At 42.3% G+C, this 27,083-nt stretch overlaps 1 protein-coding gene and 1 pseudogene across 4 annotated transcripts in view; one reads left to right on the top strand and one right to left on the bottom strand.

Moving 5' to 3' along the window:
* Positions 1 to 5,080: 5,080 nt before the first annotated feature.
* LOC103345755 (putative exonuclease GOR) overlaps positions 5,081 to 27,083 on the bottom strand; it is a 37,799-nt gene continuing 15,796 nt past the window's right edge. For 3 of the 4 annotated variants that reach the window (XM_051844875.2, XM_008250872.4, XM_070053160.1), the window contains 9 exons: positions 25,905 to 25,964; positions 21,522 to 21,671; positions 20,260 to 20,373; positions 16,136 to 16,209; positions 15,873 to 15,980; positions 14,087 to 14,202; positions 12,014 to 12,152; positions 7,212 to 7,332; positions 5,081 to 5,719 (listed from right to left, as the gene is read on the bottom strand). In XM_051844875.2, coding sequence (XP_051700835.2) covers positions 5,613 to 5,719; positions 7,212 to 7,332; positions 12,014 to 12,152; positions 14,087 to 14,202; positions 15,873 to 15,980; positions 16,136 to 16,209; positions 20,260 to 20,373; positions 21,522 to 21,671; positions 25,905 to 25,964 — 989 coding nt within the window. In that variant the 3' untranslated portion in view covers positions 5,081 to 5,612. The remainder of the gene's footprint in view (positions 5,720 to 7,211; positions 7,333 to 12,013; positions 12,153 to 14,086; positions 14,203 to 15,872; positions 15,981 to 16,135; positions 16,210 to 20,259; positions 20,374 to 21,521; positions 21,672 to 25,904; positions 25,965 to 27,083) is intronic. The other variant, XM_008250985.4, reaches the window with a different exon arrangement.
* On the top strand, positions 7,539 to 8,514 carry LOC127485723 (ribosome biogenesis protein NSA2 homolog pseudogene; annotated as a pseudogene).

Below are 27,083 nucleotides of genomic sequence, written 5' to 3' on the forward strand. Positions count from 1 at the left end.
AAAACTTATGAGACATGGCAAAAGCAGTGTTAGGAGGGAAGTTTATAGCAACTGGTGCTTACTTCAAGAAATTGGAAAAGCACCAAATAAATGAGCTATCAATGCATCTCAAGTATCTAGAAAACAGCAACCAACCAAACCTCAAATTAGTAGGAGGAAAAAAATTAGAGAATAAACAGAATTGAAACAAAAATATACAAAGGATCAGCAAAACGAAGAGCTGGTTTTTTGAAAAAAATAAACAAAATTGATACACCACTGGACCAAGTAACCAAAAAAAAAAAAAAAAAAAAGAGGAGGTAGAATACCCAAATAAATTAGAGATGAAAAAGGAAATTTAACAGACACCAGAGAAATCAAAAGAATCATCAGCAGTTACTACAAAGAGCTATATGCCAAGGCTTCCAAGATGGCAGAGTAGGGAGGGAGCTTGCTGCTCTGGTCTAGGAGAAGATAGTTTTAAAAAGGTAGAGGGAGTTCAGTCTCAGGGAATGGTTAGGGATAAAATGGCAGAGGATTCCCTATGCAAATTAGAGGGGCACAGTGGACCTTTTTGGAGAGTGTGGACACGCACAGCTCAGGACCCCAGCAGCTGAGAGCTTCCACACCAGAATTGGAGACCAAGGTGTGACCAGACTGCAGCAGCCCAAGCCACTGGTGATAAAGCTGCAGGAAGAGCCTAGAAGGAACCTGGCTTGGATCCCCGTGAGGGAAGTGTAGCTACTAAACTAGAGGAGAGTAAAAAAGGAAGGGTACATTTCTATCTGCCCGATCACCCTGCAACAGCATCCTATAACAAGCTGATGTAGAGTGGGCACCATTGTGGACATACACAACAGCTGCGCCAGCTCATGTGTGTGCCCAGCAACCAGCTAGGTAGAGATTCTTGACTCTGGTGGGGAGAACTAACAGGGGGATGGGTGCTTGTGACTGTGGGAGACTTCTATTCCAGAACTGTGAACAAACTGAGGCTGTGTGGGAGGGCTCATGGTGTGGCTTGGACTGCGGGCAGTTACTGTGGGAGACTCGATACACTCAGGGTTCCTTGGTTACCTGGGGAGGATAGTGGCTGTAGAACCTGAGCTTACACTGAGGAGTTCAGAGATCCTTTGTGTGGTCCTTGGGGAAGAGCAGACTAATATACCCACTGGAGCTAATGCTCAGGCACTGGTCTCCTTTGAGGAGAGGAGCTCAGCTGAGTAGAATAAACCTCCCCCTCTGATTAAAAAAGATTTACCACACCAAATCTGAGTGTCACCTTAGACATGCCCTTTACCCAGGAGAACTGAACAGAGCTCACTGGCCACACCCACTACATGCCTCTAGATATTCACTTAAAGCAGATATTCCACTAATCTACAGAGGCATAGTACAAAGATAAAAAGACTCCACAGTGAAAAAAACCAACAAGTATCTCCACAAATGCTGAATAAAAAATGCACTAATTCAAGAAACAAAAATAAGGAAGACAACATGATGCCCCCAAAAGAACACAATACTTCATTACTAGATTGCGAAATGATGAGATGGAAGAAATGCCAGAAATGAAATGAAAAATGTTGACCTTAAGATTCATAGAAGTAATCAGAAGCAAATGCATGAACTACTGAAATCTGTACACAACATGCAAGAAAAGTTCTCCCAAGAAATTGAAATCTTAGAGAGAAAACAAAATGAAGAATTCAATAGTACAAATAAAAAAATGCAGTGGAAAGCCTTAACAGAATCAGTGAAACAGAAGGAAGAGTATCTGAGAAGGAAATTATATAGTCAGACCAAAAACAAGAGGAAGTTAGAAAACTAAAAAACATTGTTGGAAGGCAAGACGCCAGTATAGCAGCGGGATGTTGTGCGTTGTGTAGGGAAAATGGATAGTTAATGACTAGAGGGGATACAAGCAGACGGCAGAGTCACAAAAAGTTTGCCCAGAGTGGCCCAGGAGTCCAGAGATTGCTCAGGTCCGCACTAGGGGGAGAAATCAAAAAAATTTCTGGAATCAAATGAAGATGACAATAGAGCATACCAAAATTTGTGGGACACAGCAAAAATAGTGTTGAGAGAAGTTTATAGCAATTGGTGCCTACATCAAGAAATTGGAAAGTCACCAAATGAATGAGCTATCAATGCATCTCAAGGATCTAGAAAAGCAACAGGAAGCCAAACCCAAAACCAGTAGACCAAAAGAAATATTTAAAATTAAAGAAATTAACAAAATTGAAACAAAAAAAGATACCAGAAAAATGAAGAGCTTTTTTTTTTTTGAAAAAATAAACAAAATTGACACACCATTGGCCCAACTAACCAAAAAATGGAGAGAGAAGACCCAAATCAATAAAATTGGATGTGAAAAAGGGAATGTGGTAACACCACAAAAAAAAAATCATTAGAAACTACCACAAAGAGTTGTATGCCAACAAACTGGAAAACTTAGAAGAAATGGATAGATTCCTGGACACATAGAATCTTCCTAAATTGAGCCATGAAGACACAGAAAACCTGAACAGAACCATAACCAAGATGGAAATTAGATTAGTAATAAAGGGCCTCCCAACAAAAACCAACTTATATTTGACCAAGTATTTAAAACCAATCCCTGGAACAAGGACAGTCTCTTCAACAAATTGTGATGGAAAATGGGATGTCCACATGTGCAAGTATGAAGCAAGACCCCTACCTTACACCTTACACAAAAATCCACTCAACATCGATTAAAGATCTAAATCTACGATGCAACACCATCAAATTACTAGAGAACATTGAGGAAACCCTGCAAGACATTGGCACAGGCAGACTTCTTGGAAAAAAACCCAGAAGCAAAGGCAGTCAAAGCCAAAATTAATAAATGGGATTACTTCAAACTGAGATGCTTCTGTACAGCAAAACAGGAAAGTGAAGAGGCAATCGACAGAATGGGAGAAATTATTTGCAAACTATGCAACTGATAAAGGATTAATAACCAGAATAGGCTAATCCTCCACCTAGCGGCGCCAGCACACCGGATTCTAGTCCCGGTCGGGGCGCCGGATTCTGTCCCGGTTGCCCCTCTTCCAGGCCAGCTCTCTGCTGTGGCCAGGGAGTGCAGTGGAGGATGGCCCAAGTGCTTGGACCCTGCACCCCATGGGAGACCAGGAGAAGTACCTGGCTCCAGCCATCGGATCAGCGCGGTGCACCAGCTGTGGTGGCCATTGGAGGGTGAACCAACAGCAAAGGAAGCCCTTTCTCTCTTTCTCTCTCTTTCACTGTCCTCTCTGCCTGTCAAAAAAAAGAAGGAGGAGGGGGGAGGAGGAGGGGGGAGGAGGAGGGGGGAGGGGGGAGGAGGAGGAGAAGAAGAAGAAGAAGAAGAAGAATGAAACAAGACCTCTTACCTTATACCTTACATAAAAATCCACTAATAGAACAGAGACCTAAATCTATGATCCAATATCATCAAATTACTAAGAACACTAGAGAAACTCTTCAAGACATTGACATAGGCAAAGACTTCTTGGAAAAGACCCTAGAAGCACAGACAATCCAAGTCAAAATTGACTAGCAGGATTACATCAAGCTGAGAAGCTCTGCATTGCAGAGGAAACACTCAGCAAAGTGAAGAGGCAATCTACAGAATGCAATAATATATTTGCAAGCTATGCAACTGATAAATGGTTAACAGAGTCTTTAAGAGTTCAAGAAATTAAACAACAACAACAACAAAACAAACAAAACACCCCTGTTCAAATGCCTTTCATACAGATATCAAGAAACAACAAATGCTGCCAAGGATGTGGGGAAAAGGGTACCCTAATCCACTGTTGATGGGAATGTGTCTGTAAAGCCATTATAGAAGGCAGTATGGAGTTATCTCAAAAATCTGAATATACACTTACCCAGCCATCACATTCCTGGGAATTTACCCAAGGGAAATGCAATTAGCATATGAAAGAGTTATCTGCATCCCTATATTTATTGTAGCTCAATTCACAATAGCTAAGACAAGGAATCAACCCAAATGGCTATTAACCAAAGACTGAATAAAGAAATTATGAGCTATGTGCATCATGGAATACTATACAGCAATATTTAAAAAAAAATTTTTTTCATTTGCAACAAAATGGAAGAAACTGAAAAATTTCATACTTATTGAAATAAGCTAGTCCCAAAAGCATAAATACCATATTTTCCCTGACCTGTGATAACTAATAGAGCACCTAAAAGGTAATCCATAGAAAGGAAATTGACATTTTGAAAAGCAGTGACTTTGAATAGTCCTTGTCTCAACTACTGAGAAAGATTTTTTTCCATACTATTTGTTGAACTCTTAACAGTTAATCATATGTGTATGAAGTTAATTGAAAATAGATCTCAGTAAAAAAATAAGAATGGGAATAGGAGAGGGAGGTGGAAGAAGGGTGGGAAAGTGGGCGGGAGGGCCAGTACAGTGGGAAGAATCACCATGTTCCTAAAGCTGTAATTATGAAATGTATCAAGTTTGTATTCCTTAAATAAAAAGTTTCTGGAGGACAAAAATAGTTGGTCCTTCCTGATTATACAATTCATACCCAGAACATGCCAGGAGAGATGGCTAAAAAGCCTGTGGTGGCAGGAAAAAGCTTCTCCGCGGTAACCGAGATTGAGTTGTAAATTGAAAACACCAAGGCTGTAAACTTGAGGTAGGGGTGTGTGTATATACAATTTGAGGGCATAGCATCACAATCAACTGTTAGAAGGCAACTAATTTACTTTTGTCAGCAGGCTGTCTTATGGACTACCCAGAGGCTCATCTACACCACTTACCAAGAAACCTTTGTAATTCTGTAGTATGTTAGTGCTATTGATACTGAAGATTCATGGACTTTTCCTCAGAAGAGTTGATAAAGTCATGTGGTTGCCACCGTCCAACATCCAAAACAAAACATAAAATCAAAGAAAAAAAGACCTAAACCCTTAAAGAGATTAGATAATTCAGGCATTGGGAATATAGAAGTTAGCATATTTAGAAAATCCATATATAAATTGCCTTTTAAAAAAATCAGTGAGTTGTTGAATGTATTAAAATCAAGTAACAACCCATCAGTGAGAATAAAAACACATTACACAACAGCCAAATAATCAAAACTTTATATCAACAGAGTACACTGGAAATTTTACATTTACTTAAATAGAAACTCTTGAGGGAGAAAAAGTCTATTTCTATGTGTGTATAGGAGGCCTAAAGAAAACCACAACTTTTAGGTAAAGGTGTTTAGAACTTGGAGCAACATGATGGTTTTGGCTTTCAAGGGACACAAAGAAGTGTAGGTACTGTGAGGAGTGGCCTTTATCAAAGTCATAGACTTCGTACTTCAGGTCGAAGCCATTTCCCACTCGCATTCACAATCTGAAGCGGAACACTAGGAAGATGAGCTGAAATCGAAACACACTTCATTCCTCAGAACGCCCCTCCCACCCCCACCCCAGTTCCAACTTTGGAAATCAGTATGAGAAGCTAACGTTTAAAATGTAATAAATAAACCACAACAGTACTTTCTTCCTCCTCTTCTCTTTGGAAGTGTCGAGAAACCCGGCTCATTACAGACCACACCCTACTGCCTGCAGTAGGGGCCAGCGGCATCACTGAGGAGGCATGGCAGAGACTAAAGATGTTCTAGGGCAGGGTGAATCTTCTTTCCTTTCAGGTCTTCTTTCACTTTCCAAAGGACCAACTCCATGCAAGCTTTTGCTTTTTCACTAGTATTGTGACCTTCAAATAGTACAGAAAATTAAAAAACACATTAGGCGCAAGACAACTTTCTGTGACGTTACCTGCACATGTTTTCAAAACAAAGGCCTCAATTAGTAACAAAATTAGCACAGCCCGCCTACCAGAATACAATTATCACCTGATAGTGACCCCCAGTGGTCATTATTTTGCATAAATCTACCAGAAGAGCAAGCATCTCCATTTTTTCTGCATAATGAGTCCTGTCACAGCCTTGTGGCGACTGGACGTGATTACCTTTATTCCAGGGAGATACAACAAAAAAGCAGGCATCAAGCACTAAAGCACAGAGATCTGGTTAGGAATCAGAAAGGTGGAAGGAAAGAAAAAGCACACCAACGAATGAGTAGGCTTAGACATACGGTTACATGGTTTTAACAAATAGATGAAATTACCCCAAACATCAAGTCTAGTTCTGGAGAGAATCATAAGTGATGTCTGAGATTAGATGAGGGAAAAACCATGACCAATGATTCTAAAGTGGTATAAATTTTTCATTTCCTCATTTGTATCTTACTCCCAGAAAACTGTTATTCAACTTTTACAAGTTTTTTTAATAGATTGTCCATTAAATGAAATACTTTAGATCCATGGTTCAAGATTATTTAACAGAACACCTAAGTTTTGCCTAATATGCTTTTGTGCAAATTCTTTGAGATATGAATATTTTTAGCAGAGATATTAAAGACCCTTTACAAAATGGTATTAGTGCAGAGAATAAACTGCATTTTGTTCCATTGATATAATCAGATATTTTACAAATTATAACATAATTGTAACATGCTTAAAATCAATTTGCTCTACTACTTGTTCATAGGAAAAGCCTGTAAAGGTATGCATCCATGAACAGCTATCCTCCATTCCAAGCCAGGTACCAATCAATCATGTATGTGGCAACACCACTAACAGGTAACAGTGGCTCTACTTGCTGTAATTGTCTAATTTGTATAATCTTGGTGTATTGTATCAGAAAAACCAAAAGCAGAAAAAAAGTTCTGAGAGCAACATACACCAATCTGGCAGAAGGCAAACGCATACTTCATTCTTTGATTTGTGATATATTTCCAATACCAAAGCAAACACATACACACTCATATTACTTACACTGGGAGAGATAACTTGGACCCAACCAACTTTAGCACAAACCAAAGAGATAGGTCTCCATACCAATGCAAGTTCTATGCATGAATTCAAAAGCCAGGTTCAAACTCCGACCTGACCATGTTCTCTGTGTAACTGCCACTTTCATTCACGTAGCACACCCAGAACTACAGCAAGCAGTGCACCTATGACGCTTTTTACATGGACATAGCGTACACTTTCCGATTCTCCCCCAGAGGAGACAATCCAGAGAAGAACCTTATCTCCCATTCTAAGCACATCAGGCAGAAGCCCTTCACTGGGGGTGCCACGGTTTGTTCGCTCAAGTCAGACTGAAGATCCCGATAGCAATGACAGGCAAAGAGGTCCTTACCATCATCCTGAATGATTCTCTGCAGGTAGTCAGCCACTAGACTCCCAAGGGATCTTTTGTGAGGCAGACCTAGCCGATGAGGGAACATAACTGTTGTGTCCACAACGCAAGTGTGAATTAGCTGTCAAATCAAAGAAAACAGGCTATCAGGAGCCCGTCCCAAAGGGCAAGGATACTGACAGCAGCAGCAAGTAACGATGGAGCCGTCACGATGTGTCAAGTCACTGGACTAAGCCTAGGTTATCTTGCTGCACTTTGCAGAGTAATCTAGTGAGGGAGGGATTTTTACTGTCCCTTTTCATATATAATCACATGGTGGCGGAAAGTCGGGAACTTCTTCGCACCCAGGAGGCTGCACCTGGCGGTTCTAAGGCCGTCACCATGCCACAAAATGAATATATTGAATTACGCCGTAAACGCTATGGGTGCCGTTTGGATTACCATGAGAAAAAGAGAAAAAAGGAAAGTCGGGAGGCTCATGAACGTTCAAAGAAAGCAAAAAAGATGATTGGTCTGAAGGCCAAGCTCTACCATAAGCAGCGCCATGCTGAGAAAATACAGATGAAAAAGACTATCAAGATGCATGAGAAGAGAAACACCAAACAAAAGAATGATGAAAAGACTCCCAAGGGAGCAGTGCCTGCCTATCTGCTAGACAGAGAAGGACAGTCCCGAGCTAAAGTACTTTCCAACATGATTAAACAAAAACGAAAAGAGAAGGCGGGAAAATGGGAAGTCCCTCTGCCTAAAGTTCGTGCCCAGGGAGAAACAGAAGTATTAAAAGTTATTCGGACAGGAAAAAGAAAAAAGAAGGCATGGAAGAGGATGGTTACCAAAGTCTGCTTTGTTGGAGATGGCTTTACAAGAAAACCACCTAAATATGAAAGATTCATTAGACCAATGGGCTTACGTTTTAAGAAGGCCCATGTAACACATCCAGAACTGAAAGCCACCTTCTGTCTGCCAATACTTGGTGTAAAAAAGAATCCATCATCCCCATTATACACAACTCTTGGTGTAATTACTAAAGGTACTGTCATTGAGGTGAATGTGAGCGAGCTGGGCCTTGTGACGCAAGGAGGCAAGGTTATTTGGGGGAAATATGCCCAGGTTACCAACAATCCTGAAAATGATGGATGCATAAATGCAGTCTTACTTGTTTGATAACAGTAACTCCTAATCATTATTGAAGACTACAAACTAAGTGGGAAAACGGTCTTTACTACGATTTTTCTGAATACTTCCAAATAGCCTTCATGTCTGCAGTCAGCAAGAGAATTATTTTAAGGTGTAAAAAACATTAAAAAGATGCACTTTTACTGACAGTTCTTTATTGGAGTCTGCTTAAGGTTTACATGTTAATAAAATGTGAATAATTAAAGCACATGGTGGCATGGAGAAGTTAAGAAATGTGCCTGAGCTAATAGAGAAGAGACTGAGATCTAAGCAGTCCGACTCTGGAAATCACATTGCTCTGCCCTGGAAGTACCACTAGTGGGCAGCACGAGTGCACAGAGTCTCCCAAAGGACTTGGGTAGGAGAGCCAGGCTCTTCCCAGCTGTGCCAGGTTGAGATGGCCACACCTCCGTTCGGTGCACATCAGGTCACATCTCAGTGGTCTGCTTGTTTGCCCTTGGGGAAAGGGAACAGATCAGTCCTCAGCATCGAGCTCCAAATCCCCTCCGAGCAACACGAGAAAAAGCTTTCAATCATCACTGAATGTTGAGGGGGATGGAGTGGGAAATGACAGTGGAGGGGTCAGACAACTTGACGGTCCCCAAAGTGCGTATTCATTTGCATTTCTCATGAGAAGATCTGCAGTGTGCATACTCTGCTGTGTTGGATACGAAAACTTCTCAGCTCTCCCTTGCTGGGTCAGTCTGCACACCAGGCCCTGGTTCCACCTGCGGGCTTCTCAGGAGGGAGTGCACGAGGAGGGGGAGCAGGACACTCCCTCAGCAGACACCTACCGGGTGACAGCACACAGCCCAGGCTTGGGGGGCACAGTACCCCTGCCAACAGGGATTTTCAGTGTACAGGGGAAAGTGAAACAGGAGTGTGAATTGAGAAAAGTCAGCCCGGGGACAAAGGAGGCTCCTCTGAGAAAGTGACACAAAAAGAAGAAGGTGGCAGAAACAACATCAGGAAGATCCACAAGTTTCCTGGAAGGAAGAAACGGGCCGAGGATGCAGTGGAGACAGGTGATGGCTAGGGATTTTCTGGTTCGGGAGATCGGGAGAATAGAGAATCAGAGGCAGGGAAGTCACAGTGAAACATCCAGTTTGGAAATTTGCACCTGAGGCAACCAAGAGGACATCTTTGAGGAGCTTGCTTATGGAAACCTCATGCCCTTATGTTCCCAAGCCTTCATCCTTATAGTTTCCTAAGATCCTAATGGAAGCACATTCCAGTCCTATCTGCCACTCAGACACAGCATTGCTTTTGGAACCAAATATCCTACACTTGATACCAGCTTCATAGACAATATGGTTGGCGTTCACCTATGAAAATTAGATGACTTTACCTGTATTTTTGAAGGAGTGGACATTCTCTACATGAAGGTTAAGTCCTTGGGGCAGCTGACACACAGCCTCAGTAAATGTCTGTGCAGTGTTGCAGCCGCTAGTCCCAAGAGGCTGTTAAAATTAGTTTCCTTTCATTTAGGTTTTTCCCGCCGCCCCCCCCCCCCCCCAGTGTCTTGGCTTTCCATGCCTGAAATATTCTCATGGGCATTTCAGCCAGATCCGCATGCCTTAAGGGCTGATTATGAGGCCAGAGTGCTGTTAGGACATTTGCCATTCTATGGGTCTGCTGTGTATCTCCCTTCCCATGTTGGATCATTCTCTCCCTTTTTGATTCTATCAGCTAGTATTTGCAGACACTAGTCTTGTTTATGTGATCCCTTTGGTTCTTAGTCCTATCATTATGATCAATTGTGAACAGAAATTGATCACTGGGACTAGTGAGATGGCATTGGTACATGCCACCTCGATGGGATTGAATTCGAATCCCCTGGTATGTTTCTAACTCTGCTGTTTGAGGTAAGTCAGCTTGAGCATGTCCCAAATTGCACATCTCTTCCCTCTCTTATTCCCCCTCTTATATTAAAAAACCTAAGTGAAAGATCTCCACGAGTGAGATCTCAGTGGAAAGAATGGGTCATCAAAGAAGGAGGTACCTTTCTCTGAAGGGAGGAGAGAACTTCCACTTTGACCATGGCCTTGTCTAAAAATGATCAGAGTCAGTGAACTCAGGGGGCTTCCATAGCCTTGGCAACTCATGACAAGAGCCTAGGGTGATTACTGATGCCATAAACAAGAGTGTCAATTTGTTAAGTCAACAACAGGAGTCACTGTGTACTTACTCCTCATGTAGGATCTTTGTCCTTAGTGTGCTGTACATTGAGATCTAATGCTATAACTAGTACTCAAACAGTATTTTTCACTTTATGTTTCTGTGTGGGAGCAAACTGTTGAAATCTTTACTTAATGTATGCTCAACTGATCTTCTGTATATAAAGAGAATCGAAAATGAATCTTGATATGAATGGAAGGGGAGAGGGAGTGGATAAGGGGAGGGTTGCGGGTTGGAGGGACGTTATGGGGGGGGGGAAGCCATTGTAATCAATATTCTGTACTTTGGAAATTTATATTCATCAAATAAAAGTTAAAAAAAATTAGTTTCCTGTCACATCTGACACCTTTCTAGTGGTCAACAGCCACATGCGCCTAGTGTTTACCATACTGTACAGCACAGATACAAAACAGAAAGTTCTGCTTGATAGTGCTGTTCCACAATGGGGTGGAAAGTTCTTCTTAAAATGCCAGACTAAATAAATGTTTTCAGCTTGCAGACTACAGTGTCTATCTCAATAGGTCTCCTCTGTCACAACTACTCAACAATGCAACTGTGGCGTGAAAGCAACTACAGACAATATGTAGAGGAACAGATGTGGTGGCTGTTCCAATAAAAATACTTACACAAACAGGTGGCTGGCCCATGGGATATATTTTCCCACTTCTGCTCAAGAACACTGAGCAACGAAATGACAACTAACTTGGAGTATATTCGGGGTGGGGGGAAATTTAAGTCTATCATGCCAAGAAAAGGAATGTAACATTTGATTTTGATCCTATCTATAAGCCTATCTGGCAAGGTAAAAAAATAAATAACCTGAGTATGTGAAGAAAGTAAGCTATTATATAAATTTAGCCTTATTCATACTTGACTATTAAAAGAAGTTTATAGAAACAATGGTTTTGGTTGTATCATTCTTGATGACTGACAATTCTCTCTCCTATGGTTTAAAGCCTTTAAAATTTGAGAGTCAGAGAGAAAGGGAAAGACAGAATGACAGAGAGCCAAGTCCTGAACTGTTTCACTTCATCAATACCCACTGCGGCTAAGTCAGGCTGAAACTGGAACTCGGTCCACGTGGATGGCAGGGACCCAACTACTTGAGCCTGGTCTGCTGCCTTCCAGTGTTAGCATCAGCAGGAAGCTGGAGTCAGGAGCCAGCGCTGGGTAGGAAGCCAGGCACTCCAGTGTGGGATGTATTATCTTAACCATCGCCTTAACAGATAGACCAAATGCCCACTGCTGTCCAGTTTTTCTGAGTTAGATTAACCAAATTATCTGAGCTGTCACACACTGCTTCTGGTTTGCGATAGACTAGATCATTAGCATGGACAATGATTCTTGACTTCCTAGATAACTGGGCAACCAAATATCAATTCTAGCACAATAACGACTACCATCTTAACACACAGTTTGTAAAAATATGTTGGTTTGTAGTTCTTTACCTTAAGAGCATACAGACATTGTTCAAAGCTGTGTCCAATTAGTATGGTATCTGCACTAAACAAGTTCAGCAGGATGGCTTGCACGTCACGGATGGAGGTTCTAATGTTCTTCAAGTCATCTTCTACCACACCAGAAAACCTACCCCATGTAAAACACATGATGCATCTAAGTACAGAACACAACTCAATGCATTTCAGCAGGCACGGTTAGAACATTTTATTGACCCAATGTGACAACTGGCTCAAGAATCCAAAAATCTTACTTGCATGACTTTCAACCACCCATTTACTGGGCTAAACATTTATAGTTTGGATTAATAACGTAAGGCTGAGGGGGAAACACATTATTACCAGTTATGAGCTCCTGTTGAACTCTGATCTTTGCACCACCTGAGATTTGTCAAATGTAGTTTAGTTATGAGCCTATCTCCAGTCAAGTCAGTCTGAAGGGAAGCACGGGTGACAGGAAGAGCAGGTGAGCCGTAGGCAGACTCTGGGAGACCTGGGTTTTAACTGTGCTATATCTATGCCATTTGCTTACTATCAACTATTTTCAGCAAGTCATTTAACAATCTGGTCTCAGTCTTATCTGTAAAATCAGGATGATTACCAATCTTACTAGTTTATGGGGACTCAATGAAAACGCATGCAGTAACTGACTTCTCTAGTGATACTTCCATAAAGCACACACTAAGTAAGTGCTCAGAAACACGGCTACTGCTAGAAGAGTACTGCAAACGTATTTAACTTTAACAAGATGATACTATGGCCTATAAGGAATGCAGGATACCTGCTCCGTAATCTGGTTTACAGAACGATACACGGCTGATCAAATATTCACATTAAGAGCAAGTCACCATGGCTGGAGTACATGAGTGCATGGGTTAATTTAAAATTACTTTTTCAAGAAGGCAATGCATTAAATGCATTTGAAGGATTTTTTCACATTTACAGGTTATTTAATTTGTAATGCAAGCCCTTTAGTTCTCATTTCGCCATTAGGAATATCAATAATTACCAAAATATTTCTTGACTTGTTTCAAAAAGAAGTTAGAGATCAAATTAAATTCTTGGAAAAACAAAAACCAAGAAGAGTTTAACAGATGGGGATAATATGGTATTGGTCAAAATAAGGGGGCAGGAAATAAAATGAGGTTGGGAACTAGTACACAAAATTGCTTTTCTGGCTATAGCCACTTGAGTCATTAGGAATGAAACAATTTTTCTGAATTGTGAGGAAACTTAGGTTTAAAAAAGTGCTTCCTCACAGAATTGTCTATAATTATTCTACATAGTTAATATCAAAACAATTTTTAGTTTATATAATCTCCTTGCTTTACATTCTAAACTTATAGATGTACATGTATTTTATGAAGTCACATTTGTTTATACAAGCAACTGATATTTTAAGTGCCATTAGACAGTTCCATATTTAAGGTAAATTAAACAATAAATATAATCATACCAATAATGATCACTTCCAAATGTTCACTCTAGAGTAAGGTCAGTGCCTTCCATATTATATTTCAATAAATAAATATATCAGGTTATATGACGTATATACCTTTATGAAACCCAATTTAAAAATTGATCAATTATATCACTGCTGTTTCACATGAAGCTTTTAAAACTTAAGGGCATATGATAAAATTGAATCTGTAGCAGTTATTTTGTATACCATATCAAAGCTATATACTTGGATCATTTCTATAATATAGAGATTTTTACCTCTGGGAATATGACATTTTCACAAGTAACTGATGAATCACTCAATGAATGAATAATATCATCTATTACCATTTGCCCATTTCTCTAGCCTCCCACCCACCACAGACACATGACTACCATGAAGACAGAAGCCTTGAACACTTATGTAGGTGTAACCCAGGGCCTCACAGTGTCTGCCTGGTTTCATTAGGTACTCAGTGTGAATGCTGGTGAGTGAATGAAAGGAAGAGTCTAACTCACATTCTAAAGGAGACCCAAATAAATGTGCCTAAGTTAAAACTTCACATAAATTATGTGTTGGAAGTTCTACAGTTTCAAAAACAAAGCCCCTTTAAAAACACATACCTAGTGTTATAGTCAATGATTTCTTCATCAGGTTTCACAAATGTATCACAGACCATCTGGAAGCTGGAGTCAACCACTGTCACTCGAGTAAGTTCCAAGCCTTTGACTGTATAGCACTATTCAAGAGACAATACTGAATCTATGTTATCAAGTTAAGTACACATTTGAATATCTGGGATATTTTAAAGGAATATTTCTAACTGGAATACACAAGGTAATCATTATCAGTTTTGCTAGCAAAGGCCAGTTGGTGTATCTGGGAATCACATGAAGGATTTCCAAGCTTTAGTTCTTTCCTTTGTTGGTGTATTTCTGATAAAATCATTTTGTTCTCTTGGCTTAGCCTTTGCAATTATTTTTATCAGACACCAGTGCTACTCAACAGATCCTTCTGAAGAGACCCGATATTCTTTTTTTTTTTTTTTTTTCCCCCTTTGGACAGGCAGCAGAGTGGACAGTGAGAGAGAGAGAGACAGAGAGAAAGGTCTTCCTTTTGCCGTTGGTTCACCCTCCAATGGCTGCCACAGCCGGCGCGCTGCGGCTGGCGCACCGCGCTGATCCGATGGCAGGAGCCAGGTACTTCTCCTGGTCTCCCATGGGGTGCAGGGCCCAAGCACCTGGGCCATCCTCCACTGCACTCCCGGGCCACAGCAGAGAGCTGGCCTGGAAGAGGGGCAACCGGGACAGAATCCGGCGCCCCGACCGGTACTAGAACCCGGTGTGCCGGCGCCACTACGCGGAGGATTAGCCTATTGAGCCACGGCGCCGGCCCTGATATTCTATTTATGTGCAGTCCAATAGCATGGCTGCTTGTTATCTGTGACCACTGAACATTGAAAACATCATTAGTGCGAATGAGGAACTGAATTTTTAACTTTATTTAATTGTAATTTAGTTGCATGTAACTTGTGGCTACTCTGTTAGACAATACAATATAGATGTGTTGAAAAAAAATTCACTGTAGCTATGTAAAGTGGCATTCAAAAATGACTTCCCAAGCAGAGACAACATAAACTGTTTCCAGTAAAGATATAACCTTAAAAAAATGAAACAGTGTTATCCTACTTTTATTATAAGCTCCACAAATCTGTCTTCAAGATATACTACAGGGGACCAAAACTTAATGTTTTGCTGAAGTTGATTATGCCATGATGTTAGACATAGGCAAACACTTCTCCATGTCTTAGCATGTCTGAGACTTACAATCACTGTGAAGTGAAGTTGTTGCTATTAATCCTGTCTTTCTCAGCTTAGAGCATATAGGAGACTTGCTGGGGATGGGGGGAGGGGGTGTCACAACTTTAAGTACTGGCACTTCCCAGCTCTCACGATTCCAAATTCTGCTTCCACCACCCTCACCCCATTTGTGTTGATTCTTACATGAAGGGAGAGAAACTCTTAAAGGTTTTACTGTCTCCACAATGATTTTTCAGTATTCAAAGCTTTTATGCTAACCTTGTTTTAAAAATGCGATATTCATAACATTTCCCACCCATGTAATTTCAACAATTTGTTGAACAGAACTGCTAGTGATTATACATAAAGAAAAATTCGCACAAAGGGGGTCAAGAGCAAAGTCCTGGCCCCGGCACCGACTATGTACCTGAACTTGGCCAAGTCACCTAACTCTCCTCAGTTTCCTATGTTTCATAGGACAATATGTGAAGTAACACTGCAGAGCTATGTGTGATTGAGTGCTAAGACTCAAAGGTTTATGGCAGGTAGACTGCTGTACTATCTTTCCACCATCATTATTCAGACAAGGTAAAATGTAAGACCAACGTACCATCTCACAATTTACTGCAAACACGCCATAGTTACCATCAGCAGGTGGGATTTTGACGGAAGTCTTCACAAAACCCTCTAGGTTTTCTTTTTGGTCATGAACATGAAGCTAAAACAAACATTGCCAAATAAATTACTGTTTTTCACAAGTGCAGCTGAGTTCATTCAAATTTAAACACCTGAAAATTAGCAGCCACCAGGGTCTGTGCTGCAGGTGGCAGCTCAAGTTCTAAAACAAGCAGCATTCTGGCTGACAAGTCATACCTTGGACTCCTGACACCCAGGGGATCCAAGCACTCCTCCACAACAGCTGTATCGAGATTCTAAGCCATCAAGGACTGCAAACCAATTAAAAAAAAAAGTCAGAGTCCAAACAAGACAGCTTTACAAAGTAGATTGACGAACACCCCAGAGCACACTGTCACATCGTACCAGAGATCATTAAGGACTCCGTCATGCATGTGTTCTAATGTTACCACCCTTAAAATTATATTTTCAGATAGTGCATGATGAACAGGGAAACTTTACAACTGTAAGCAGAGTTCTTAAGGGCTGTGCTTAGAAGGTTTATTGTAATAGCCAATGTCATGGACTCTTCTCCTCCCCTCTCTCCCACAACTGTCCCTTGTCTATCTGCTTCATTCTGGCCTCACTTCAGTTTCCTACCTTGCCTTCACAGTCAAACCCTTTCAAGTCTCCTCTCAGCATCAGCTCCTGTTCCCTGACCTTTTCTCTGCTGGGACCCTCTGGATGACTGGCTCCAATAACCACCATCCCCCTCCAATATCCCAGAAAAGTCACTGAGTTGCACCCACTGAAAGGCTAGACCTTCCAAATGCCAATGCCTTCTTTCACATCCTTGGTCAGCAACTCTGCACACTCTTCACAGCAGTAACTCCAATCTGCCCATCTCCTTTCTTAACCTTCTCCCATCATCCATTTAAAAAAAAATCTGTTTGAAAGGCAGCATGACAGAGGCAAACACAGAAAGACAGATTTTCCATCTGTTGATTCACTCTCCAAATGGCTGCAACACCTGGTGTTCAGCCAGGCTGAAGCCAGCAACCAGGAACTCCATCTGGGTCTCCCACATGAATGTCAGGGATTTTAGGACATAAGCCATCCTCTGCTGCTTCCCAGGTGCATTAGCAGAAAGCTGGATCAAAAGTGCAGTAGCCAAGACTTGAATTGGCACTGCAAATGGAGAAGCAGGTGTCCTAAATGGGAGCTTCACCTGCTGTACCACAACAAATGCCTGTCATCATCCTTCTTATTTAGGCTCTCATCCACTGTGAGCCCAAGGCAGGATGCTCCCAACACTCCCTAACAAATCCCTCTGCTTCCAGTTGTCTCTGCACTAGTTTTTCTATAAAATGTTAAACTGGTATTTCTAAAGTGCATTTTCATTATCACTTTCCTCAGTACTACACATCCTCATGTTCACTTATGGTCACTGATCAAATGCAAGTTTCTCAGGCTGTCATTGGAGACTCTTATTTAACCAACCTGTTCACCCAATCTTCGCATCCCACAGCCTCATATCATTTTCTTTTGTGATGAGAAAAGAGACAGTATTAAGAGAACATTCATTGCACGCCAGGGATTTGATGACACATCAGCTCATTGAATGGCTAGCCCCTTCTGTGAATGTGGTAAGAAAAGCTTAGAAGAAGCATAGTTAAGCTGGCCAGAAAAATTAGGTGCCAGAACAGCTCCAAATCATGGATCTGCTATCTCCAAAGTCCCCGATTTATTGTTCTGCATAGCCCCATTGGCCCAACTGCTCGGTCAGTTATACTTAGTTTTCTTTAGTGTCTTTCTTCTGATTATTCCTTGGAATCCATAGTCCCTGATGTCCCCAAAGTAAACATCTTTGCTTAAAAATAGGTCAAACTTGTCTTGTTTATATTATTTTTCTCCCACTGTATCTATTTACTTTCCCACACTTTGTTTTATTCATAGGATTTATGACAATATCTTCAGTACTTATGGCCAAGTCCTTGTAAGTAATTCCTCCCATTAATCCAAACATTTATTGATTTCAGGCACCACACTAAGTACTAGGGAAACAAGAAAAAAAATGGACGGTCCCTCCAAAAGCTTACAGTCTTCTACAGATGGCAGACAATCGATTCCTCCATCACCACACAGTGTATTTTGGTGTAAGGGAAGGAAGTGATAGGATGATGCACTACAGCACAGAGGCCTGGTGCAGGCCCTGTGGTGCAGTGGGCTAAGCCAGTTCCAGTCTCAGGTACTCCATTTTCAATTCATCTTCCTGCTTACATGCCTGGGAAGCAGTGCATGATGGCTCAAGTACTTGCGTTCCTGCCACAAACATGCAAGACATGGACGCGGGGTTCCTGGCTTCTAAACCTGGCCTAGCCCCAGCTGTTGTAGCCATTTGGTTTTGCTGCACAAAACCAGCAGATGGAAGATCTCTCTACCACTCTGCCTGTCAAGTAAGTGAAGAGAGGGAGGAAGATGGAGAGGGAGAGATTATTTTAAATAGTAACTTCAGGAAATGATGTTGAGGGACCTAAAGGATGAGAGGAACCAGTCACGTGAAAAGCAGAAGTGGCAGCTGCAAAGAAGGCTCTGGAGAAGGGGCCAGAAGTTAGGAAGATAGTGACATAAAGTCCACGGGCAGAATGCAGATCAGGCGTAGTCACCGAGGAGTTTTAAATGAAGCAGGAGAGAATGATACCAGTAAAAATGATGTAAAACAAAACAAAAAACTATTCTGGTGGCTTTTGGGTGAAAAAATATGTCAGAGAGAGGATGCTGGAGAGAGAACAGGGCAGTGCAGAGCAGCAAGACCCACAAGGAGGCCTTTGCAGTAGCTTAGCACAGAGACAAGGGTGCACTCAGGGAGCAGCAGTAGAGGTGGGGAGGAAACAGGTTCAGACAGATTGTGGAGACAGAACAAGCCGATTTGGCTAGAAGAGCTCCACAGGAAGAAGGCAATGAACATGGCCCTGGCTTTCTGGCTTGAGTGGCGAAAAATACACCTGAGTGGACAGGAGGGAGGGAATTCACTATGTTGAAAAGACCCAAGGATGGAGAGGGGGACCAAGAAATCGTCTTCACTCAGAATTGCTTGAGGTGCCTGTGGACGGCCCACAGCAAAGCCTGGGGTCCAGAGAAGTGCTTTAGAGACACATACCTGAGGGCCGACAGAAACGTGCGTGATTTAAAGCCACGGAAGATGAGGAGTTTGTCCAGGTAGAGGGGATGGAGGAAGAAGCAAGCGTCCCAGAACCCGCCTCTGAGAATCCCTCACATCAGAGGTTGTGTGGAGGCGTGGTTAGCAGACGAGGCTGAAAGGAGGGAGGCACAAAGGCAGAAAGGGCTGCTACCTGAGATAGGAGTGCACTGTAAGCGGACACTGCCGAGAAGGCAGCAAAGCCAAGGAGAAACGGGTCCCTTAGCTTTGGTAGCCTGCAGGTCACTGACGTGAGCTTCAGTGGGGGAGTGAAGCCAGCCTGGGTAGGCAGCTCTTGGAAGCAACGATGAAGTGCAACTGCCGGAGAGGTGAGAGTGGCTACACAGGAGACTTGGGAGCCATGGAGGGTTTGTTTGTTGAAACCAATGGGAGATACCAGAACGGTACGCTGAGACCAAGCCACTCTCCCAGGGAGGGGCTCCTGAGGAGGCCCTGAGGACGAGCAGGGCGGGACAGGACACAGACTTCGTTGGGGAGGACCAAGGGCGACAGAAACAGGGATGCTTCCGCCAATGTAATTCCAGAAGGAAACAGGATTTAGCTGCTGGTGACTCTATGAGGGAAGAGCAGGGTCTTATTCCTCAGACGCTGGTGTAGTCTCATGGAAAGTGTCCATCAAGATCATCCACAAAAAGACGAGTAAGGTAGGGGAGGCCATGGAAGTAGGCTGCATGGAATGGCCCAGGTGGCAAGTGAGAACTGAGCAAACTGAGCACAGGCTACCGACTCGAGTTTCACGAAGAAGAAACTAAGAAGAAGAAACCCAGAGAAGCAATGATGCAGCCCATCCAGGGCTTGGGTTTTCCTCTGAGTGCAGTGGAGCTGCCCTAGTGGGAGGAGAAGGGCGAGGAATTGAAGCCATCAGCGAAGGCATTACTGTAACGCTGGTATGGGAAAAGGAGGCGAGATCAGGAGGCAGCTGACTTGAGATCTTAGGAAAAGAGAATTTTCACAGCCTGAGAGCTCTTGAGCCGTGAGTGGCAAGGTTACAGACAGGAAGTGGTGGTCAGGCGACACTTGTACTTGAAACTTCAGTTACTAGTTTCTCTTTCCTGGACTGCAATTAACAAACATTCCAAAAGGAATATTTTGTTCTACTTCTCTTGAACAAGCCTGCCTGCTGGCTTGCCAGACAAATGAAACACAACTCCTGAACACTTACCTTTATGACTTCGTACTTGGCCAAAGTGGTAGTAACATTCTTCTACCCTACTGTGTTTGCCCGAGGGAGTCACATCATATATTTTGCCACATCGACAACAGATCTTCTTAGAAGCTACAACAAACAGGAAGTATAGGGATTCATGACTTGATGAGGGAGAAAACAGGCCTGAGTGTGGAGACTCCCTTTGCATTTCTGATCTGATTGGAAGAACAAAGCCTGTGTGATCAGAGTCACAGGAGGTTTCCAAGTCACAGGAGGACTAAGGAGAATGTGCAAGGTACCTGCTTATGTACCAAGGTCGCCTCTGCTTAGACAGGCAGCAACCTGCTCAATCCCAGAGATAAGCCAATGCCAGACAATGGCAGCTGTAGCACCACACTGGGCTATGCATAGGGCAGGCACTGGGCCAAGCACTTTATGGACATTATTTTAATTGATTCTCACAACAATCTGGTGGGTTCATCCTCACCACTCATAGAGGCAGCTGAAGGGAACAGTGGATAAATTTTCCAGCATCCAAACCTGGATTTCCTTGACTTCCTTCAAAGCCCATGTTTTGAACTGCTAAGTATACAGCCTTCCATTCAGGGATTTCAAAGGATGAAGCAAAAAATTCCCAGGGGGGAGTTTCAAAAATACAAAAGCAGAATGAATATCTTCTAATCCCTGAACAATATCTTCGTAATAGCATTTCAGACTCCGGTCATCACCCTGAGCTTTGACAATTCTGATGTAAAGCATTCATTTGCTCTCAGTGAACACTTTAGTGTACAATTCCTGGTGCCTGAACACAACCTAAAGTAAGACATCATAAATGTTTTCAGAGCACTCATGTTGTCAGGGCATGTATTATTCACATGTCACGGCACATGTGTATGAATATGGCTACGAGTAGGCACTCTGGAGTTGGAGCCCCTGGGTCCCAGTTCTGACTTTCCCACTAATTTTCTCAGCGACCTATGACAAGTTATCTGACCTTGCTGAGTGTCACTTCGCTCATTTGTGTAACTAGGGATAATAACAGTACTGACCTGAAGCGATTGCTCAGAGGATGCAAGAAAACAGATCATTTAAATTAAAGGAAGCATATAGATAATGGAAATGAAGTGAAATGGAAAGGCAAATGCAATGCAATAATGCTTTTATCAGTGGTTAATTATGCTGACTACAAATCTCATTTCTGCTAAGAAATATCAGGACACTGGTCTCCTGGGGTCACAGCACAGAGAAAAAGCGAATGTTCAATTCCATGTACTTACCATCATGTACAGAAGTTTTTGTCATGCATGGATTTAAAAGAACGCATCCAGGTTTGTCAGGGTTGGGCCGAGGGTAGTTATTTTCACGCAGCTGTTCTTCAGTTAGAAGGTGGTTTCTAAGATGTCTGTACAGAGTAACTCCTGTGAGCACTAAGGAAAAAAGAACAGCTGTTCAGTGAAACTCAAAGATGTTTTTATTCAGTTGCAAGGTTAGGGCCTTCCAATACTCTCAAATATGAAAAATGCTAGGATTCTGTGGTGAATGCTGGTAAGGGAGTGGCCTAAAAGAGTTCCAAGTCTCCATAGCCATCATCCAACTATCACACAAAGTCAAGATTGTTCCCAGTTCCACCTGATATCATGCTCTGAGTGGGAGAAGGGAAAGTAGGAATTGTATCAGTAATCGCCAGTGCACACAGGGCACAGGACTTACATTAACTCCCAAGACCAGTGTATTGTTTTATTTTTACAGATGAGGAAAATGAGGCTCACACAAGTGGAGGTGTGAGATCAAGGTTACACAGCACTGTTGACAGCACACCCAGGCCCACTGGTTCCAAGTCATGCTTGGCAAGGCAACTACAAAAGCTTACATGCATGGAGCATGAAGGGGACCTTGACAATTCTCACTTGGCAAAAGAGTACAAGTTTAAGGATTCCTTTTCTCGGGTCTATTCTCTTAAAATATTCTGATTTCTTCTAAGGGGCCAGTATTGTGGCATGGCAGGTAAATACACAACTGTGATGTTGGCTCCCATGTGGGCAGTGGTTGGAGTCCTGGCTGCTCAGCTTCTGATTCAGCTCCTTGCTGATGTGCCCAAGACAGTAGTGGAAAATGGCCCAAGCGCTTGGCTCCATGCACCCACATGGGAGACCTGGAAGAAGCTCCTATCTTTGGATCTGCCCAGCTCTGGCCATTGCAGTCATTTGGGGGAGTCAATCAGCTGATGGAAGCTCTCCTCTGCCTTTCAAATAAATTAAAAAAAAAAAAGTCTTAGAAAATTCTTCTTAAAAATTGTAGCAGGGGGACTGGCACTGTGGCTCACTTGGTTAATCCTCCGCCTGCGGCCCAGCATCCCATATGGGCTCTGGGTTCTAGTCCCGGTTGCTCCTCTTCCAGTCCAGCTCTCTGCTGTGGCCCGGGAAGGCAGTGGAGGATGGCCCAAGTGCTTGGGCCCCTGCACCCGCATGGGAGACCAGGGAGTAGCGCCTGGCTCCTGGTATAAGATCAGTGCAGCGCTTGCCGTAGTAGCCATTTGAGGAGTGAACCAATGCAAGGAAGACCTTTCTCTCTCTCCTTTTTTTTTTTTGACAGTAAAAAAATAATTTTTTTTAACTTTTATTTAATGAATATAAATTTCCAAAGTACGATTTATGGATTACAATGGCTTCCCCCCATACCATCCCTCCCACCCACAACCCTCCCCTTTCCCACTCCCTCTCCCCTTCCATTCACATCAAGATTCATTTTCGATTATCTTAATATACAGAAGATCAGCTTAGTATACAGTAAGTAAGGATTTCAACAGTTTGCTCCCACCCAGAAACATAAAGTGAAAAATAGATGATTTTTTTTAAATGATGATGAAATCAGATCAGACCTATTGTCATGTTTAATCCCAGCGAGAGTCAAGTTGGGAATTGATAATTTCTTTTCTTTTTTTTTTTTTTTTTACAGATCAGTTTAGTATGCATTAAGTAAAGATTTCAACAGTTTGCACCCCCATAGAAACACAAATATATTGAAATATATTGTTTGAGTACTCGTTATAGCATTAAATCTCAATGCACAGCACATTAAGGACAGAGATCCTACATGAGGAGTAAGTGCACAGTGACTCCTGTTGTTGACTTTACCAATTGACACTCCTGTCTATGGCATCAGTAATCTCCCTATGCTCCAGTCATGAGTTTCCAAGGCTATGGAAGCCCTCTGAGTTCTCCGATTCTTATCTTGTTTAGACAAGGTCATAGTCAAAGTGGAGGTTCTCTCCTCCCTTCAGAGAAAGGTACCTCCTTCTTTGAAGACCTGTTCTTTCCACTGGGATCTCACTCACAGAAATCTTTTGCCAGAGTGTCTTGGCTTTCCATGCCTAAAATACTCTCATGGGCTTTTCAGCCAGATCCGAATGCCTTTAGGGCTGATTCTGAGGCCAGAGTGCTATTTAGGACATCTGCCATTCTATGAGTCTGCTGAGTATCTCACTTCCCATGTTGGATCATTCTCCCCCTTATTTATTCTATCGGTTAGTGTTAGCAGGTACTAGACTTGTTTATGTGCTCCCTTTGACTCTTAGTCCTTTCATTATGATCAATTGTGAACTGAAATTGATCACTTGGACTAGTGAGATGGCATTGGTACATGCCACCTTGATGGGATTGAATTGGAATCCCCTGGTATGTTTTTAACTCTACCATTTGGGGCAAGTCAGCTTGTCTCTCTCTCTTCACTGTCTAACTCTACCTGTCAAATAAAATTTTTTTTTTTTTGACAGGCAGAGTGGACAGTGAGAGAGAGAGAGACAGAGAGAAAGGTCTTCCTTTGCCGTTGGTTCACCCTCCAATGGCCGCCGCGGCCGGCGTGCTGCGGCCGGCGCACCGCGCTGATCCGGTGGCAGGAGCCAGGAGCCAGGTGCTTTTCCTGGTCTCCCATGGGGTGCAGGGCCCAAGCACCTGGGCCATCCTCCACTGTACTCCCTGGCCACAGCAGAGAGCTGGCCTGGAAGAGGGGCAACCGGGACAGAATCCGGCGCCCCAACCGGGACTAGAACCCGGTGTGCTAGTGCCGCTAGGCGGAGGATTAGCCTAGTGAGCTGCGGCGCCAGCCAAATAAATCTTTAAAAATAAATAAATAAATAAAACTATAGCAGGATTTGCTAGACACTCTAGCAAGTTGTTTTTTTTTGTTGTTGTTGTTGTTGTTGTTTTTTAAAGATTTATCTATTTATTTTAAAGGTAGAGTTAGAGAGAGAGGAGAGACAGGGTTCTTCTATCACTGGTTCACCCCACAAATGGCTGCAATGGCCAGGGCTGTGTCAGATGGATGCCAGGAACTTCTTCCAGGTCTCCCACGTAGGTCAGAGGCCCTGGACTCAGGCCATCTTCTACTGCTCCCCCAGGCATATTACCAGGGATCTGGATCAGAGCTAGAACAAGCAGGACTTGAACCAGCACCCATATGGGATGCTCACACAGCAGGCCACAGCTTAACCTGCTGCGCCACAACATGGGCCCTGCAAGTTCTTTTATTTTAAGGTAAAATTATTTTGTTTAAGAAGCATTAGAAGATTCTGAAAGTGTCTACCTTGGTGGTTTGTTTTTTTTTTTTTTTTTTTTTTTTTTAAAGATTGTAATTGTCTGGCCAGCGCCACAGCTCAATAGGCTAATCCTCCGCCTGTGGCGCTGGCACCCAGGGTTCTAGTCCCGATCAGGGTGCCGGATTCTGTCCCAGTTGCTCCTCTTCCTGTCCAGCTCTCAGCTGTGGCTTGGGAGTGCAGTGGAGGATGGCCCAAGTGCTTGGGCCCTGCACCCGCATGGGAGACCAGGAGAAGCACCTGGCTCCTGGCTTCAGATCAGCACAGTGCGCTGGCCACAGCAGCCATTGTGGGGTGAACCAATGGAAAAGGAAGACCTTTGTCTCTCTCACTGTCCACTCTGCCTGTCAAAAAAAAAATGTAATTGTCTTTCAAACAGAGAAGCAGAGCAGAGAGGTCGGTCGGTCCTTCCTCTGCTGGTTCACTCCCCAGGTGGCTGCAACGGTTAGAGCTGTGCCAATCTGAAGCCAGGAGCTTCCTCCAGGTCTCCCACACGGTTACAGGGACTAAAGCACTTGGGTCACCCTCTACTGCTTTCCCAGGCCACAGCAGAGACCTGGATTGGAAATAGAGCAGCTGGGAGTCCAACTGGCACCCATATGGGGTACAAATGCTGCAGACCAGGGCTTTAACCTGCTGCGCTACAGTATCAGCCCACGTTCGTTCTTATATCGAAGGCTTTATAGAGGAGAAGTACTGTATTTTGGCTTTATTACCAACAAATTATTCCTTTTTTCTGGCTTCTTGCTTGTGAACCAGAATTTTCATTTTGACAAAATTCTCAGATAATTGAAATGCACATCGAGTTTCAGAGTCTGAGAAGCATCGATATTACTCCACAGACTCTGTTAACTGTCAAAGAAAGCAAAAGTTAAGAATTCAATGCCTATATTGCTTAAAGAAAAGTACTCTATTTCTTTTCCTATATATTCTAACTTTTAAAACAATATGAAATATGCATCATATACAGCTGACCTTTCATCGACAGTTTAATAACTGAATTGCACCAGTTTTACTTCGCCTTTAAGGAAACAATCACAAAAACCTCTTACTGCTACAATAAGCTCACCATTTTTCTTCTCACACTTTTGAAACCCAGTTGTCTCACTGTTACCGCTTCCAGACATAGCTAGAAAACACAAGATATTTCCTCTAAAAATAAAGAATTATTTTGTCTATTTAATAAAAACATGGAACATTAAAAGTTCTATAGCATAGTAAAATATTTTTACGTTAACTAGCCAACATGAAACAAGTAGCCAACATAAGAGACCAAACATCTTTAGAAACCAATTTCAAGCAGGGAAAAAAGTTAAATCTAATGAACTATTAACAGACCTACGATTTTGTATGTGCTCAAAATTATGTCCTGTATTTTGGATAAAGTATGTGTAAATTTGCATCAGTGAGTTGTATATCACAATTTTCCACAATTTTAACATAAAAACCATTTCTAATTTCACTGGGATATTGAAAATTGATAGTTGGATCTTTGTTTTATTTCTATGTGCTATATTTGAAAAGGAGGAAAGCTTAATTACTATGAAACTATTAACTTGATAGACCTTGCATATTTTAATACATTTATCTAAATAATTATTGTATATAAAATATGCCATATAGAAATCAAACAGGAATGCCTTTTATATTTTTGATGAATAGTCTTCCTGACACAAAACCTAGGTATGAAAACCACAGAGCCTGACCACACCTTGCCAACTTCTATATTTCAAGAACTTCTTCAAGGAGACTGTAGCACAAGTGACAAACTGGGGAAGTATTTGCAGCACATTAGAAGAGCAAGATGCAAAAGCTGTCCCAGGTGAACAAGCCACACAAAAGGGGGGCAGGAAGGAGGCCAGGAGCGAATTTAAAGAGAAAAAAAAAAAAAACACAAAAAGGCCCTCAACTTTACCAGTAATTAAAAGAAGTTAACCTATATTCTCTTTGAATAAATTAAAAAGTTTGGCAAGATAGGAGGAGGAAAAGACTCCATATACTTCCCCCTCCCTGGAGGGGAATCAAAATGCAGGTACCACTGTACCACACATGTGGACCCTTCCCCCAACTTCTCTAAGTGTGGGATTTACACTAAGGATGCATATGCTAAGGTAGCATGAAATCACAGTGTTAACACTTCGACAAAAATACTTCAAAATGTTTGTACAAGATGGAATTAAGATAACTGCATTTTCATGCAAAAAAATTGCAAATCATCTGCATAGTTTTCATGATATACATTTTTCAT

Source organism: Oryctolagus cuniculus, chromosome 1 (genome assembly GCF_964237555.1).
Source record: "Oryctolagus cuniculus chromosome 1, mOryCun1.1, whole genome shotgun sequence".
NCBI classification, from domain to species: Eukaryota; Metazoa; Chordata; class Mammalia; order Lagomorpha; family Leporidae; genus Oryctolagus; species Oryctolagus cuniculus.